This window comes from Macaca thibetana, chromosome 12 (genome assembly GCF_024542745.1).
Source record: "Macaca thibetana thibetana isolate TM-01 chromosome 12, ASM2454274v1, whole genome shotgun sequence".
Lineage (NCBI taxonomy): Eukaryota > Metazoa > Chordata > Mammalia > Primates > Cercopithecidae > Macaca > Macaca thibetana.
In genome coordinates this window covers 1,150,963-1,166,553 of record NC_065589.1, presented here as the reverse complement: position 1 = coordinate 1,166,553, position 15,591 = coordinate 1,150,963, and the positions used below count along the sequence as shown (strand labels likewise).

General features: G+C 44.4%; 1 protein-coding gene across 5 annotated transcripts in view; it reads left to right on the top strand.

The window, feature by feature from the left end:
• FARP2 (FERM, ARH/RhoGEF and pleckstrin domain protein 2) overlaps positions 1-15,591 on the top strand; it is a 148,707-nt gene that overhangs the window by 66,419 nt on the left and 66,697 nt on the right. For all 5 annotated transcript variants that reach the window (XM_050751950.1, XM_050751951.1, XM_050751949.1 and 2 more), the window contains one exon: positions 2,983-3,130. In XM_050751950.1, coding sequence (XP_050607907.1) covers positions 2,983-3,130 — 148 coding nt within the window. The remainder of the gene's footprint in view (positions 1-2,982; positions 3,131-15,591) is intronic.

The following is a 15,591-nucleotide window of genomic DNA, read 5'->3' as shown; positions in this document are numbered from 1 at the left end:
CAAGGGCTGGAGGTGGAAGTGCCAACTAATACTGGAGAGGCCATGGTGGCAATTACGGACAGCTCTTACAAGCATTTGTGTGTAATCCTCAAATCCGTCTCATGGCATGCACGGTTTTACCCCATCGTACGTACGGTGAGACCGTGCGTGCAGAGTTCCCTCTCAGACATGACGGTGTGGGGCATCTTGTGTGCGTAAGTCGTTGCTTCTCCTCCATTCACCTGATCTGACCTTGAGGAGGCCTCCATGCAGGGCAGTGCGGGTAGAGCTCCTGCTCTGTTCTCCCGGGTACCCTTGGCTTTGCCTCTTTCAAGTGTTGCCATTATTCTGGCTGGTAGCGAGGAAGGTATAGCTATTCTGATTGTCACATCCAGACCTTGACCCATGGAGCCAAGGGCCCTCTCCTAGTGTTATGTGCCATCCCAGCAGGAAACGGTCACTGGTTCAGTCTGTGTTCCTAAGGTTAGGGACAGTCTCTCCCTGCTGAGACACACAGCAGGGGCTGGACATGAGGAAGGGAGAACTGAGCATTGTGCTGTGAACTGTCCAACCTGAAGGACAGTCCCTAGTGGATGGGTGGGTTTGGGATGCTGGGGAGAGTGTTGTCAGCACATAGGCCAGGTTAACCTGTGCAATGGGTGAAATCAGCTAGGCAGAGGACAGATACAGGTCAGAAAGGGAGAAGAGCCCAGGATGAACCCCTGAAGAACTGACATTTGAGAGGCCAAGTGCAGGAGGAGGCACCCACAGGAGCCTTCAGCAGCCAGAGGCATGGAAGGGCACAGGTGCCAAGAGAGCATGTTTTAGGATAGTGGCCACAGCCCCTTGTGTGGAGACTACCAGGCCTGGGGAGGTAGGCACAGGAGCAGGTTTCTGAGCTTGGCAGTGTGGCAATGCATCACCTTCAGCATTTTCAGTGAGTGTTGAGGGTGAATTCTAGGTTCAAGTACACTGAAAGTACAGTGAGGAGACAGTGACAACATTTTGGGGCACTTATGTTGAGAAGCCTGCTTGTGGAAGAAAGAACTGGACCCTCAGGGTAGTTCTGTGTGTGTGTGTCTGGGTGTGTTCTGTGTATACATGTGTGGCTGTGTGGTCGTATGTGCATGTGTGTTATATGTGTTCCTATGCATGCATTGTGTGTCTGTGTGTGGCTCCTATGTTCCTGTGTGTTGATGTGTGTTCCTGTGTACGTTGTATACTGTGGTTATGTGTACTTGAACATGTGCGTGTGTCTCTGCGTGTGTGTGTGCTTACATGTGCACATGTATCTGCTAAAAACCCTACAAAACCAGTAAGAGAAGGGTGAGTCATGTGGTCTGCTTCATACGGGAATACAGTTGAGCTCTTCCCAGATAAGCCAGGAATCAGGAAGCTCTGCTCCACATCATAGGCCTTCACTGTGTTAATTTGAGAGTTTGTCTGTCACAATCATCACAGCTTCATTGCACATCTGATTTCTTTTAATAGTTCTTTAGAGTTTTTACGACAATATTGTACCTTTATTTTAATTATTATACAATTTTTACATTGTCTTGTGATTCTAATGGTTCTTCAGTGATCCACTGAAAACACCTTTATAATCACTGAATAGGATATTAAAGAAGTGCTTTTCTTGACTGTATCACATTGCTTTTAGATCTTTGAAACTGCAGAAAAAAGCCAGGCACAGTGGCTCACGCCTGTAATCCCAACACTTTGAGAGGCCGACTGGTTTTGAGTCCAGGAGTTCAAGACCACCCTGGGCAACATGACAGAATCCTGTCTCTACAAAAAATTAGCCAGCTGTGGTGGTGTGTGCCTGTGGTCTCAGCTACTTGGGAGACTGAGGTGGAAGGATCGCTTGAGCCTGGGAGGTGGAGCTTGCAGTGAGCCAAGATTATGCCACTACACTCCAGCCTGGGCAACAGAGCGAGACCCTGTCTCTAAATGAGTGAGCGAGCGAGCGAGCGAGTGAGTGAGTGATAAAACAGGTTTACAAGACACAAATGTTTCAGATAGTAAAAAATATTTTTTAAAATGAAAAGGAGTTGGCCGGGCGCAGTGGCTCATGCCCGTAATCCCAGCACTTTGGGAGGCCAAGGTGGGCAGATCACCTGAGGTCAGGAGTTTGAGACCAGCCCGGCCAACATGACAAACCCTGTCTCTACTAAAAATACAAAAAGTTAGCTGGGCGTGGTGGCTCACGCCTGTCATCACAGCTACTCCGGAGGCTGAGGCAGGAGAATCCACTTGAACCTGGGAGGCAGAGGTTGCAGTGAGCCGAGATTGCACCATTACACTCCAGCCTGAGCTGCAGAGTGAGACTTCATCAAAAAAAAAAAAAAAAAAAGAAAGAAAAGAAATACTGTAGATAACACTACTATCTCATCACACTCATTTTCTTTCTTTTTCATTTTATTTTATTATTATTGTTATTATTATTTGATATGGAGTCTCGCTCTGTCACCCATTCTGAAGTGCAGTTGCATGATCTCAGCTCACTGCAAACTCCACCACCGTGCCTGGCTAATTTTTGTATTTTTAGTAGAGACAGGGTTTCACCGTGTTGTCCAGGCTGGTCTCGAACTCCTGACCTCAGGTGATCCACCCACCTCGGCCTCCCAAGGTGCTGGGATTACAGGCGTCGGCCACTGTGCCCGGCCCTTTGTGGTATTTCTTCTGATTTAAAATTTGTCTCTGCCAGTAGTGTTTGTGTATAACCTTGTCACTATAGAGCAGATGTAAGGCTGAGTAGCTAGTGTACGCAAAGAAAGCATTCTACCCGTTCCAAAGTAGTTACAGAAGAAAACTGAGGATGTCTTTGGTCTGCACATATGGTATAGTGTTTTTGTAGTGGGTAAACATACAGACAGTGAACGATCTGTCCTCTAGACATGTAAAGCCTTCATTGTTAGTTTTCCTGATCACTTCCATGATGCATTTTGGCTCTTTCAGAAATCAAGTGTTTGTAGTTTGTGGTTCTCCTGTTTTTCATTACAGGGGCCAGACACCTGCTGAGTCGGATTTCCAGGTGCTCGAAATTGCTCGAAAGTTGGAAATGTATGGCATCAGATTTCACATGGCTTCTGACAGGGAAGGAACCAAGATTCACCTGGCGGTTTCCCACATGGGTGTACTCGTGTTTCAGGTAGGCCAGTGGGGAAGGGAGGGGTGAGAACAGGGCAGGGGAGGTATTCTGCAACCTGGTGAGGTTTGTTCTTATAGATGTTGGTAAATTTTTGTCCTGATGAGTAAGGTCCTCGATTTGGAAGAGGGGCTTTGCATATCATCCAATCCAACCTCTTACTCAGTGGGGAAATTATTCTTTTGTCCTTCTCTGACACAGGTGTGAATATCCTCCATATCATGGAGCCCACTGCTTCCTGGGACTGCCTCCCGCCTCCCTGGATTCCCCACTGCCTCCTGCCCCACCAGGGCTGCCCACTGCCTCTGGGACTTCCCATTCCCTCCTGGGATTCCACCTACCCCCTTAGAATCCTAAAACACAACCTGTTTTTTTTCCAGTGGAGCAGTCTCTGTGCTGTGGGTGTGATCTATGCTGGACTGTGAACACTTTAGAGTGGGTCACAGTAATCATTGAAGTAAACAAACTAGAATAGAGTAGGAAATAGCAGAGGGATTGCTTGTGATAAGAGTCAGTGTTGTCTTCTGAGGTGTTTGTATTAGTTGTGATGCATAGGTAAATAATTACATCAATGGTGAGCACGGCCTGCTCAGTTCCATTTGTGGTCATGTGTGTGTGTGCTGGGGATTGTGATGTCCAAGAAGCTTAAGTGTGACTGCTGGTGCCAACTAGAAGGAGCTTTTCTTCTTATTCAGGCCCTTCACATATCTGAAAACTCTTGTTGGGGCTCCCTACGTCCTCTTGCACCCAGACTAAATATTTCCAACTTGTCTGGGCCCCTCCTTTTGGGGGCACTCCAGTCACTGGCCCTTGTAAAATTTTGCACCTCTGATAGACTATGGTAATCCTGAAAAGGTCTCCTCGATGCTGAATGTTGTGGGAATTGTCACTGTTGCAGTCTGGGAGCCCATTGCCTGTGTGACCTGCTGTTTTTTTATGGGCTTGTTTTAACCTGTGACTATCAAAAAGAGCTTGGTCTGATTCAGACCTCCCTCATCAAGCCATGTTTATTATTGTTTTCTTTTCCTTATTTTTTTTTTTTAACCTAGCCATCAAGTTTCAATTTCCTGTCAGAAAAAAAAAATTATTTTTGAATTTAGAATATTGTGTTACATTTCATACTAAATGTGATTAGAGAACAGTAAAAGTCCATGATAGAGACCAACCTTAGCAATCTATGCCTTCAGGTGGAGGGTCTGAGCATCCCCTGCCTACATCTGCTGATGAGTGTACCCCCATTGCACAGAGATGAAAACCTCACATCCAAACTGAGCCATTGTCACATTTCCGGAAAAAAACCAAATAATACAACCTAAAGAAGTTGTAGAGGCCGGGCGCGGTGGCTCAAGCCTGTAATCCCAGCACTTTGGGAGGCCGAGACGGGCGGATCACAAGGTCAGGAGATCGAGACCATCCTGGCTAACATGGTGAAACCCCGTCTCTACTAAAAATACAAAAAACTAGCCGGGCGAGGTGGCGGGCGCCTGTAGTCCCAGCTACTCGGGAGGCTGAGGCAGGAGAATGGCGTAAACCCGGGAGGCGGAGCTTGCAGTGAGCTGAGATCCGGCCACTGCACTCCAGCCTGGGCGACAGAGCGAGACTCCGTCTCAAAAAAAAAAAAAAAAAAAAAAGAAGTTGTAAAAGCAAGGGATTAGAAACTTCAGATTGAAGATAGCAGACTGAATATATGTATTTATTTTTATTCCCTGAAAACCCTGAACACAATGACAGTGAAGGCATTTTTTAAACATTTAAATCCATAAGAACAAAGAATGGGAAAACAGCCCATGAAAGATGAGGGATAGCAGCAATGTTTGGAAGCTGGGAAATGACACAGTGAGTGGGACCTGACTGCAGAGTAGGGAAGGCTGAAATCTCACAGCCTGCAGTGGCAAAGTTACAGTGCAAGCCAGCGTGTCCCGGGAGCCCCAGGAAGGGCTCCCAGTTCATGCTCAGGAGAAATAGGAATGCTCCTTCCTCAGAAATGTAAAATGTTATCTTGTAATTTTTTATATCAGCCTTGTTTGTGATAGTAAAATTTTGTGAATTAACCATTGGAAAGCCAGTTAAATAGCCTGGCACAGTGGTTCACACCTGTAATCTCAGCACTTTGGGAGGCTAAGGTGGGCAGATTGGCACATTGCTTGAGTCCAGGAGTTTGAGACCAGCTGGAGCAACATGGTGAAACCTCATCTCTACTAAAAATACCAAAAATTCACTGGGTGTAGTGGCATGTACCTGTAGTCCCAGCTACTCAGGAGGCTGAGGTGGGAGAATCACCTGAGCCCAGGAGGTCGAGGCTACAGTGAGCCAAGATCGTGCCACTACACACCAGCCTGGGCACCTAAATAAGTAAATAAATAAAAGCCAGCTAAATAAATGGTGGTGCATCCATGTGAACAGAATATTGGGCAACTGTACAAACAAGGAAGCAGCTCTTTATATCCCAATAATGAGACATCCTTCAAGATCCATCATTACATGGAGAAAAGATTCAAAACTCTATATGGTAGCTACTGCTTGTGGGGAAAAGAGAGAAAATTATATGTGCACTATATTCCACACTATAAAATGAACTGGTGACATTAATGGCCCCAAGGAAGGGTGGCCAAACTGGCAGGCTTTAGAACAATGCTGAGAGGGAGACTTGCACTATGGACTCATTTTTGAACCTTCAGAATTTGAGCCTTGTGAATATATCACCGTATTACATTTTCACAAAACCTTCACAGAAATGAAACACTGCGTCTCTGAAACGAACAGGATGCCATGACAGAAACAAATGGAGAACATAAAAACATTTGCAAATTAAAATATAGGCTGCCCCAGTCCATCCCCACCCCGTGTCGCCTACCTGGTCTGCACGCCAGGCAGGGGTCATCAAGCCTCTTTGTCCTGCAGAGTTGTGCTGGCAGATGTTCTGCTACTTTTTAGCAGGTTTTCAGCCTGGCCCCACATGCAACAATAGGAACCCAACCCCAGCAGACCTTGGGCTCTACAATTTCGTCTCCATCATCCGCAGAGGTGTGGCAGCCTCAGTTCTAAGTGCAGATATTTAAAATTGTAATATAGGAGGATCCAAGATGGCTGATTAGAAGCAGCTGAGGTCCACGCCACTCACAAAGAGGAAAGAAAAGGGGTGAGTGAATTCACCTTCAACTGAAATATTCAGGTTCTCGCACTGGAACTAACTAGGCAAACAACTCAACCCACAGAGGATGAAGAAAAGCGAGGGTCGGGGTTAATGGCCCACCCAGGAGCAGCGTGGAGCCAAAGGAACCCCACCCCCAGGCAAGGGAAATGGTGAGTGATTGTGCAACCTCGCCCGGGAAACCACACTTCTCCCGCAGATCTTTGCAACCCACAATCAGGAGATCCCCTCATGAGCCATGCCACTAGGGCCTGGGGTCCGGTACACAGAGTTGTGTTCAGTCTCAGCAGAGCAGCCACTGAGTCACACACAGAGACCCAGGAGTTTCACACACTTCAGCCCCAGGACCCCCAGCAAGGTGGGAAATCTGTTTGTACAAATCCCTAGGAAGAGGGCTGAATCCAGGGAGCCAAGCAGTGTCATTCTGTGAGGCCCACTTCCACAGCACCTCACAAGTTAAGACCCTCTGGCTTGGAATTCTAGCCAGCCAGCAGCAGCAGGCTGGAAATCTGCCTGAGATGGATCCGAGTTCCTGGGGGGGAGCGGGGTGGCCACCATCTCTGTAGTTCAGTTGACTCAGCCATTTCAGCCTGCTGGCTTTGGAGAATATAAACAGTCTGGATAAGGAAGAGTTCCCCCAAATGCAGCATACCTACTCTGCAAAAAGCAGCCAGGCTGCTGCTTTAAGTGGGTCCCTGACCCTGTTCCTCCTGACTGGGTGAGCCACCCCCTACAGGTGCATTTGGGCCAGCAACAAGTCAGTACCCTCCTGGCACAAAGCTTTTAGAGGAGGAAGCTGGCTGCCATCTTTTCTGTTTCACAGACTTTGCTGGTGATACCTCCAGGTACAGGAAAAACCAAGGCATCTAGGGTCTGCTCCAGACTCCCAGCAAACCTCAGAGGCCCTGTGGTAGAGTGGCCTGACTAGTAAAAGAAAAATAACAGGCCAGGTGTGATGGCTCACACCTGTAATCTCAGCACTTTGGGAGGCTGAGGTGGGTGGATCACTTGAGGTCAGGAGTTCAAGACCAGCCTGGCCAACATGGTGAAATCCCATCTCTACAAAAAATACAAAAATTAGCTGAATGTAGTGGTGGGCACCTGTAGTCCCAGCTATTTAGGAGGCTGAGACAGGAGAATCACTTGAACCTGGGGAGGCAGAGGTTGCAGTGAGCTGAGATCGCATCATTGCACTCCACACTGGGCAGCAGAGTGAGACTGTCTCAAAAAACAAATACCTGTAATCCCAGCACTGTGGGAGGCTGAAACAAATCCCCTGAGGTCAGGAGTTCAGGACCAGCCTGGCCAACGTGGTGAAACCCCATCTCTACTAATAATACAAAAAAAAAAAAAAAAAAAAAAGCCAGGCATGGTGGCAGGCTGAGGAGGGAAAACTGCTTGAATCTGTGTGGCAGAGGTTGTAGTGAGCTGAGATTGTGCCACTGCACTCCACCCTGGGTGACAAAGTGAGACCCTATATCAAAAAAAAAAAAAAAAGAAAAGAAAAAAAAACAGAAAACAACAACATGAACCAAAAAAACCACATAAAAACCCCATTCAAAAGTCAGCAACCTCAAAGATCAAAGTTTGATAAACCCACAGAGATGAGAAAATCAACACGAAAAATGCTGAACACTCAAAAAGTTAAAGTGCCTCTTCTCCTCCAAATGACCACAACACCTCTCCAGCAAGGGAGAAATAGAAATGGGCTGAGGCAGAGATGGCGTTATTGACAGAAGCAGGCTTCGGAAGGTGGGTAATAATGAACTTTGCTGAGCTAAAGGAGCATGTTGTAACCCAATGCAAAGAAGCTAAGGACTGTGATAAAACAACACAGGAGCTTATAGCCAGTTTTGAGAGAAACATAACCAACCTGATGGAGCTGAAAAACACAACATGAGAGCCTCACATTGCAATCACAAGTATCAATAGCAGAATAGGCCAAGCAGAGGAAAGAATCTCAGAGCATTTAAGACTATCTTTCTGAAATAGGCAGACAAGAATAGAGAGAAAAGGAAAAGGAATGACAAAACCTCCAAGAAATATGGGATTATGTGAAGAGACCAAACCTACAACTAATTGGGTTACCCAAAAAAGACAGGGAGAGTGGAACCAAGTTGGAAGACGTACTTCAGGATATCATCCAGGAGAATTTCCCCAACCTAACAAGACAGGCTAATATTCACATGCAGGAAATGCAGAGAACTCCAATAAGATACTCCACAAGAAGATCTACCCCAAGACATATAATCATCAGATTCTCCAAGGTTGAAATGAAAGAAAAAATATTAAAGGCAGCCAGAGAGAAAGGCCAGGTCACCTACAAAGGGAATCCCTTCAGACTAACAGGGGACCTCTCAGCAGAAACCCTACAAGCCAGAAGAGATTGGGGGCCAATATTCAACATTCTTAGGAAAAAAATTCCAACCCAGAATTTCATATCTGGCCAAACTAAACTTCATAAGCAAAACAGATATAAGATTCTTTTCAGACAAGCAAATGCTTAGGGAATTCATCACCACCAGACCTGCCTTGCAAGACCTCCTAAAGGAAGCACTAAATACAGAAAGGAAAAACTGTCACCAGCCACTGCAAAAACACACTGAAATACATAGATCGGTGACACTGTAAAGCAACCACATAAACAAGTCTGCAAAATAACCAGCTAGCACCTTGATGACAGGATGAAATTCACAGGTAATAATATTAACCTTAAATGTAAATGGGCTAAATGCCCCAATTAAAAGACACAGAATGACAAGCTGGATAAAGAGCCAAGACCTTTGGGTGTGCTGTCTTCAAGAGACCCGTCTCATGTGCAAAGACACACATAGGTTTAAAATAAAGAGATAGAATAAAATTTGCCAAGCAAATGGAAAACAGAAAAAAACAAGGCTTGCAATCCTAGTTTCTGACAAAACCGACTTTAAAGCAATAAAGATTTTAAAAGACAAAGAAGGGGATTATATAATGGTAAAGGGTTCAGCAAGAAGAGCTAATTATCCTAAATATATATGCACCCAATACAGGAGCCCCTAGATTCATAAAGCAAGTTCTTAGAGGTCTGCAAAGAGACTTAGACTCCCACACAATAATAGTAGGAGACTTTAACACCCCACTGACAGTATTAGACAGATCAAGACAGAAAGTTAACAAAAATATTCAGGACCTGAACTCAGCCCTGGATCAAGTGACCTTATAGATAGCTACAGAACTCTACACCCAAAAACAACAAAATGTACATTCTTCTCATCACCACATGGCACTTTCTCTAAAACCGATCACATAATCGGAAGCAAAACACTCCTTGGCAAATGCATAAGAACTGAAATAATAACAAACAGTCTCTTACACCACAGCACAATCAAATTAGAACTCAAGATTTAAACATTCACTGAAAACCACACAACCATATGGAAATTGAACAACCTGCTCCTGAATGACTCTTGGGTAAATAATGAAATTAAGGTAGAAATCAAGAAGTTATTTGAAACTAATGAGAACAAAGAGATAACTTATCAGAATCTCTTAACGCAGCTAAAGCAGTGTTAAGAGGGAAATTTATAGCACTAAATGCCCACATCAAAAAGCTAGAAAGATCTCAGGTTCACAACCTAACATCTCAATTAAAAGAACTAGAGAATCAAAAGCAAACGAACCCCAAATCTAACAGAAGACAAGAAATAGCCAAGATCAGAGCTGAACTGAAGAGATAGAGACACAAACAAAACCCTTCAAAAAATCAAATCCAGGAGCTGGTTTTTTGGAAAAATTAATAAAATAGACCGCTAGCTAGACTAATAAAGAAGATAATAGAGAATAATCAAATGAACAATCTGAAATGATAGGGGACTATCACCACTGACCCCACAGAAATACAAACGATTATCAGAGACTACTATGAACACCTCTATGCACATAAACTGGAAAATCTAAAAAGATAAATTCCTGGACACATACACCCTCCCAAGACTGAACCAAGAAGAAATTGAATCCCTGAATAGACCAATAATGAGTTCTGAAATTGAGGCAGTAGAAAATAGCCTACCAAGCAAAAAAAAAAAAAAAAAGTAGCCCAGGACCAGATGGATTCACAGCTGAATTCGACCAGAGGTACAAAGAGGAGCTGGTATAATTTCTCCTTTTTTTTTTTTTTTTTTTTTTTGAGATGAAGTTTCATTCTTGTTGCCCAGGCTGGAGTGCAATGGCACAATCATGGCTCACCACAACCTCCGCCTCCAGGGTTCAAGCAATTCTCCTGCCTCAGCCTTCCAAGTAGCTGGGATTATAGGCATGTGCCACCACACCCAGCTAATTTTGTGTTTTTAGTAGAGACAGGGTTTCTCCATGTTGGTCAGGCTGCTCTCGAACTCCCAGCCTCAGGTGATCTGCCCACCTCGGCCTCCCAAAGCGCTGGGAATTTCAGGCATGAGCCACCACACCTGGCCAAGAGCTGGTACAATTTCTACTGAAACTATTCAAAAAAAACTGAAAAGGAGGGACTCCTCCCTAACTCGTTTTATGAGGCCAGCATCATCCTGATACCAAAACCTGGCAGAGATACAGCAAAAAAGGAAAACTTCAGGCCAGTATCCTTAATGAACATTGATACAAAAATCCTGAATAAAATACTGGAAAACTGAATTCAGAGGCATATCAAAAAGCTTATCCACTATGACCAAGTTGGCTTCATCCCCAGAATGCAAGGTTGGTTCAACATACACAAATCAATAAATGTGATTGATCACATAAACAGAATAAAGACAAAAACCACATAGTTATGTCAACAGATGCAGACAAGGCCTTCGATAAAATTTAGTGTTCCTTTATGTTAAAAACTAGGTATCAAAGGAGCATACCTCAAAATAATAAGAGCTATATATGACAAACCCACAGCCAGTATCATATTGAATGGGCAAAAGCCGGAAGCATTCCCCTTAAAAACTGACACAAGACAAGGATGCCCTCTTTCACCACTCTTACTCAACATGATATTGAAAGTTCTGGCCAGGGCAATCAGTAAAGAGAAGGAAATAAAGGATATTCAAAAAGGAAAAGAGGAAGTCAAATTTATCTTTCTTTGTAGATGACATGATCCTGTATCCAGAAAACCCCATCATCTCAGCCCAAAAACTTTATTTTTTTTTTTGACATGGAGTCTTACCCTGTCACTCAAGCTGGAATGCAGTGATGCGATCTTGGCTCACTGCAACCCCCTACCTCCTGGGTTCAAGCTATTCTCCTGCCTCAGCCTCCTGAGTAGCTGGGATTACAGGCGCCCGCCACCACACCCAGCTAATTTTTATATTTTTAGTAGAGACGGGGTTTCACCATGTTGGCCAGACTGGTCTCAAACTCCTGACCTTGTGATCTGCCCACCTTAGCCTCCCAAAGTGCTGGGATTACAGGCATGCGCCACTGCACCTGGCCCACAGCTTCTTAAGCTGATAAGCAACTTCAGCAAAGTCTCAGGATACAAAATCAATGTGCAAAAGTCACAAGCATTCTTATACACCAATAAAAGGCAATCAGCCAAATTATGAATGACCTCCTATCCACAGTTGCCAGAAAAAGAAGAAAATACCTAGGAATACAGCTAACAAGGGATGGGAAGGACCTCTTCAAGGAGAACTATATTCCACTGCTCAAAGAAATCAGAGAGGGCACAAACAGATGGAGAAGTATTCCATGCTCATGGATAGGAAGAATCAATATCATGAAAATGGCCATACTGCCCAAAGTAATTTATCGATTCAATGCCATTCCCATTAAACTACCATTGATATTCTTCACAGAGTTAGAAAAAACTTTTTTTTTTGAGATGGAGTCTCACTCTGTCACCAGGCTGGAGTGCAGTGGCACAATCTCGGCTCACTGCAACCTCTGCCTCCCAGGTTCAGGTGATTCTCCTGCCTCAGCCTCTCAAGTAGCTGGGACTACAGGTGCCTGCCATCATGCCCGGCTAATTTTGTGTATTTTTAGTAGAGATGGGGTTTCACCATCTTGGCCAGGATGGTCTCGATCTCTTGACCTTGTGATCCACCCACCTCGGCCTCCCAAAGTGCTGGGATTACAGGCCTGAGCCACTGCACTCAGCCAGAAAAAACTATTTTAGAATTCATATGGAACTAAAATAGAGCCTGAATAGCCAAGACAGTTCTAAGCACAAAGAGCAAAGCAGGAGGCATCACACTACCCAATTTTAAACTGTACTATGAGGCTACAGTAACCAAAACAACATGGCACTGGTACAAGAACAGACACATAGACCAATTAAACAGAACAGAGAACTCAGAAATAAGACCACCTACAACCATGTGATCTTTGACAAACCTGACAAAAGCAATGGGGAAAGGACTCCCTATTTAATAAATGATGCTGGGAGAGATGGCCAACCATATGCAGAAAATTGAAACCAGACCCCTTCCTTACACCATATCCAAAAATTAACTCAAAATGGATTAAAGACTTAAATGTAAGGCCAGGCGGTAAGGCCAGGCGTGGTGGCTCATGCCTGTAATCCCAGCACTTTGGGAGGCCAAGGTAGGCAGATCACCTGAGGACAGGAGTTTGAAACCACCCTGCCCAACATGGCAAAACTTTGTCTCTACTGAAAATATAAAAAAAATTAGCCAGGCATGGTGGCAGGCACCTGTAATCCCAGCTACTCAGGAGGCTGAGGCAGGAGAATCAGTTGAACCAAGGAGGTGGAGGCTGCAGTGAGCCAAGATCATGCCATTGCACTCCAGCCTGGACAACAAGAGTGAAATTCCATCTCAAAACAAAAAAAAATACCTAAATATAAAACCAGAAACTATAAAAACCCTAGAAGAGGGCCAGGCACAGTGGCTCACATCTGAATCCCAGCACTTTGGGAGGCCAACAGGGGCAGATCTCTTGATGTTAGGAGTTCAAGACCAACCTGGCCAACGTGGTGAAGCCCCGTCTCTACTAATATAATAATTAACTGGGCATGATAGTGGGTGCCTATAACCCCAGCTACTTGATAGACTGAGGCAGGAGAACCACTTGAACCTGGGAGGCGGAGGTTGCAGTGAGCCAAGATCAAGCCACTATACTCCAGTCTGGGCGATGAAGTAAGACCCTGTCTGAAAAAACAAAACAAAACAAAACAAAACAAAAAAAACAACCCTGGAAGAAAATCTAGGCAATACCATTCAGGACATAGGCACAGCCGAAGATTTCATGACGAAAATGCCAAAAGCAATTGCAACAAAAGCAAAAATTGATAAATGAGATTTAATTAAACTGAAAAGTTTATGCACAGCAAAAGAAACTATCATCAGAGTGAACAGACAACCCTACAGAATGGGAGAAAAATTTTGCAGTCTATCCGTCCAACAAAGGACAATAGTGGAGAAGACCCAAGAACTCCCAGGAAGGAGGGAGAAAGAAGTGTGATTTAAAATGGCCTCAAACTATTCAGTAGCAATACTGGAAGCTAGAAAGCAATGGGGCAGGCAGTAGTTCCAAAATTAAAAGGAAATTATTTCCAAACTAATTCTTTATTTATTTATTTTTGAGACTGCAGTTTTATTATTACTCAAATCAGTTTCCTCGAGCATTTGGCGATAGTTTTTTAAGAACAGTTTGGTGTGGGGGGCTCCAGACTAGAATTCGGTGCTGTGCCCACATGACTTCTGTGCGGAGAAAGGCTTCTTTCAGATATGTAGATTTTGTAAAAATGTGACTGCTGCTCGCCCTTTGTAAGGAAAAACTAGAGGAGAGAATAAACTAAAAATGAGAAAGAAGGAAATAGAGTGCTCCACATCCGAGATAGGCAAAGGAAGACACAGGCTGTGCCTGCCGAGAGCATCCACCAACACTAGAGCAGAGGGCAGGGCCCCGGGAGAGAGGGTAGACCAGGGACTCAGTTCTTGTGCTGGACCATGTGGAAGAGTGTTAACTAGTGATAGGTACGTGCCAATGAAGCAGATGAAAAGAGGCAATTAGGATTCTCAAGGAAATTTTGAAGAAGGAAGCTTTACTTTATAATATAAAAAATGTAGTTAAATTCACCATGGCTGAGTGTGTGAGCAATACTTACATGACCATTAACATAAATACTCAATTTAAAATTTACCAACAATTAGGAGAGTGTGGGGACGGGCAGGTGTGAGGTATTGGTGGTGACAGAAGCTGAGGGGGCAAGATTTCAAAGTGGAAAATGTGCTTGCTGTCATCAACGTGCTTTTCAGAAACACGGGCTAATGAATAGACGCCTAAGAGTAAATCCCAGACAGGCAGCCAATACAGGTGCAGCTGGTTCTGTCTGAGGAAGAAGACTTGATGTGGAGTGGGTGACCCTGAGCTGGCTGGGTTTGTTTCCAGTCTTGTAGTCTATTTGGTATTTTCAGATATGCCCTGGATTGTTGGGTGAATATGAAAATGAAAGCAGTAGATTTTAGCATTCGACAGCTAACTGTGCAGCTTTAAAAGTGTTGTCTTAGTCTGTCAAGTCAGGGTGCAATAGATGAAAGCAGTGATTGTCCTTGGATTTTCTGTTTATTTCTCCTTTAAGGACAGTGGTTAAGACCCTGGGATATACACTTGGCCCTCCATATCCACAGGAAAATAAACAATAAAAAACAATACAGGCTGGGCGCGGTAGCTCACATCTGTAATCCCAGCACTTTGGGAGGCCAAGGCTGGTGGATCACCTGAGGTCGGGAGTTCGAGACCAGCCTGGCCAACATGGTGAAACCCCATTCTCTACTAAAAATACAAAAATTAGCCAGGTATCGTGGCAGGTGCCTGTAATGCTAGCTACTCAGGTGGCTGAGGCAGGAGAATTGCTTGAATTCAGGAGGCCGAGGTTGCAGTGAGCCAAGATCGCGCCATTGCACTCCAGCCTGGGCAGCAAGAGTGAAACTGTCTCAAAACACACACATGTGTGTGTATGTAATTTTTTAAAAAATACAAATTTAACACAGTACAGTAAAACTATTTACGTGACATTTACATTGTATTAGGTACATAAGTAATCTAGAAATGATTTTATTAAAGTATACAGGAAGCCCAGCACGGTAGCTCAAGCCTATAATCCCAGCACTTAGGAAGGTCAAGGCAAGAGAATCACAGCTCAGGAGACCAGCCTTAGCAACAAAGCAAGACCTCATCTCTACAGAAATAAAAATAAAGTACACAAGAGGGTGTGCATAGGTTTTATGCAAATACTACACCATTTTCTATCAGAGACTATTTGGGTACTAGGGTAGAGGGTCCTGGCACCAATTCCCTACAGATACCAAAAGACAGCTGTAGAAATTTCTTATTTTGACCAGAAGGGATT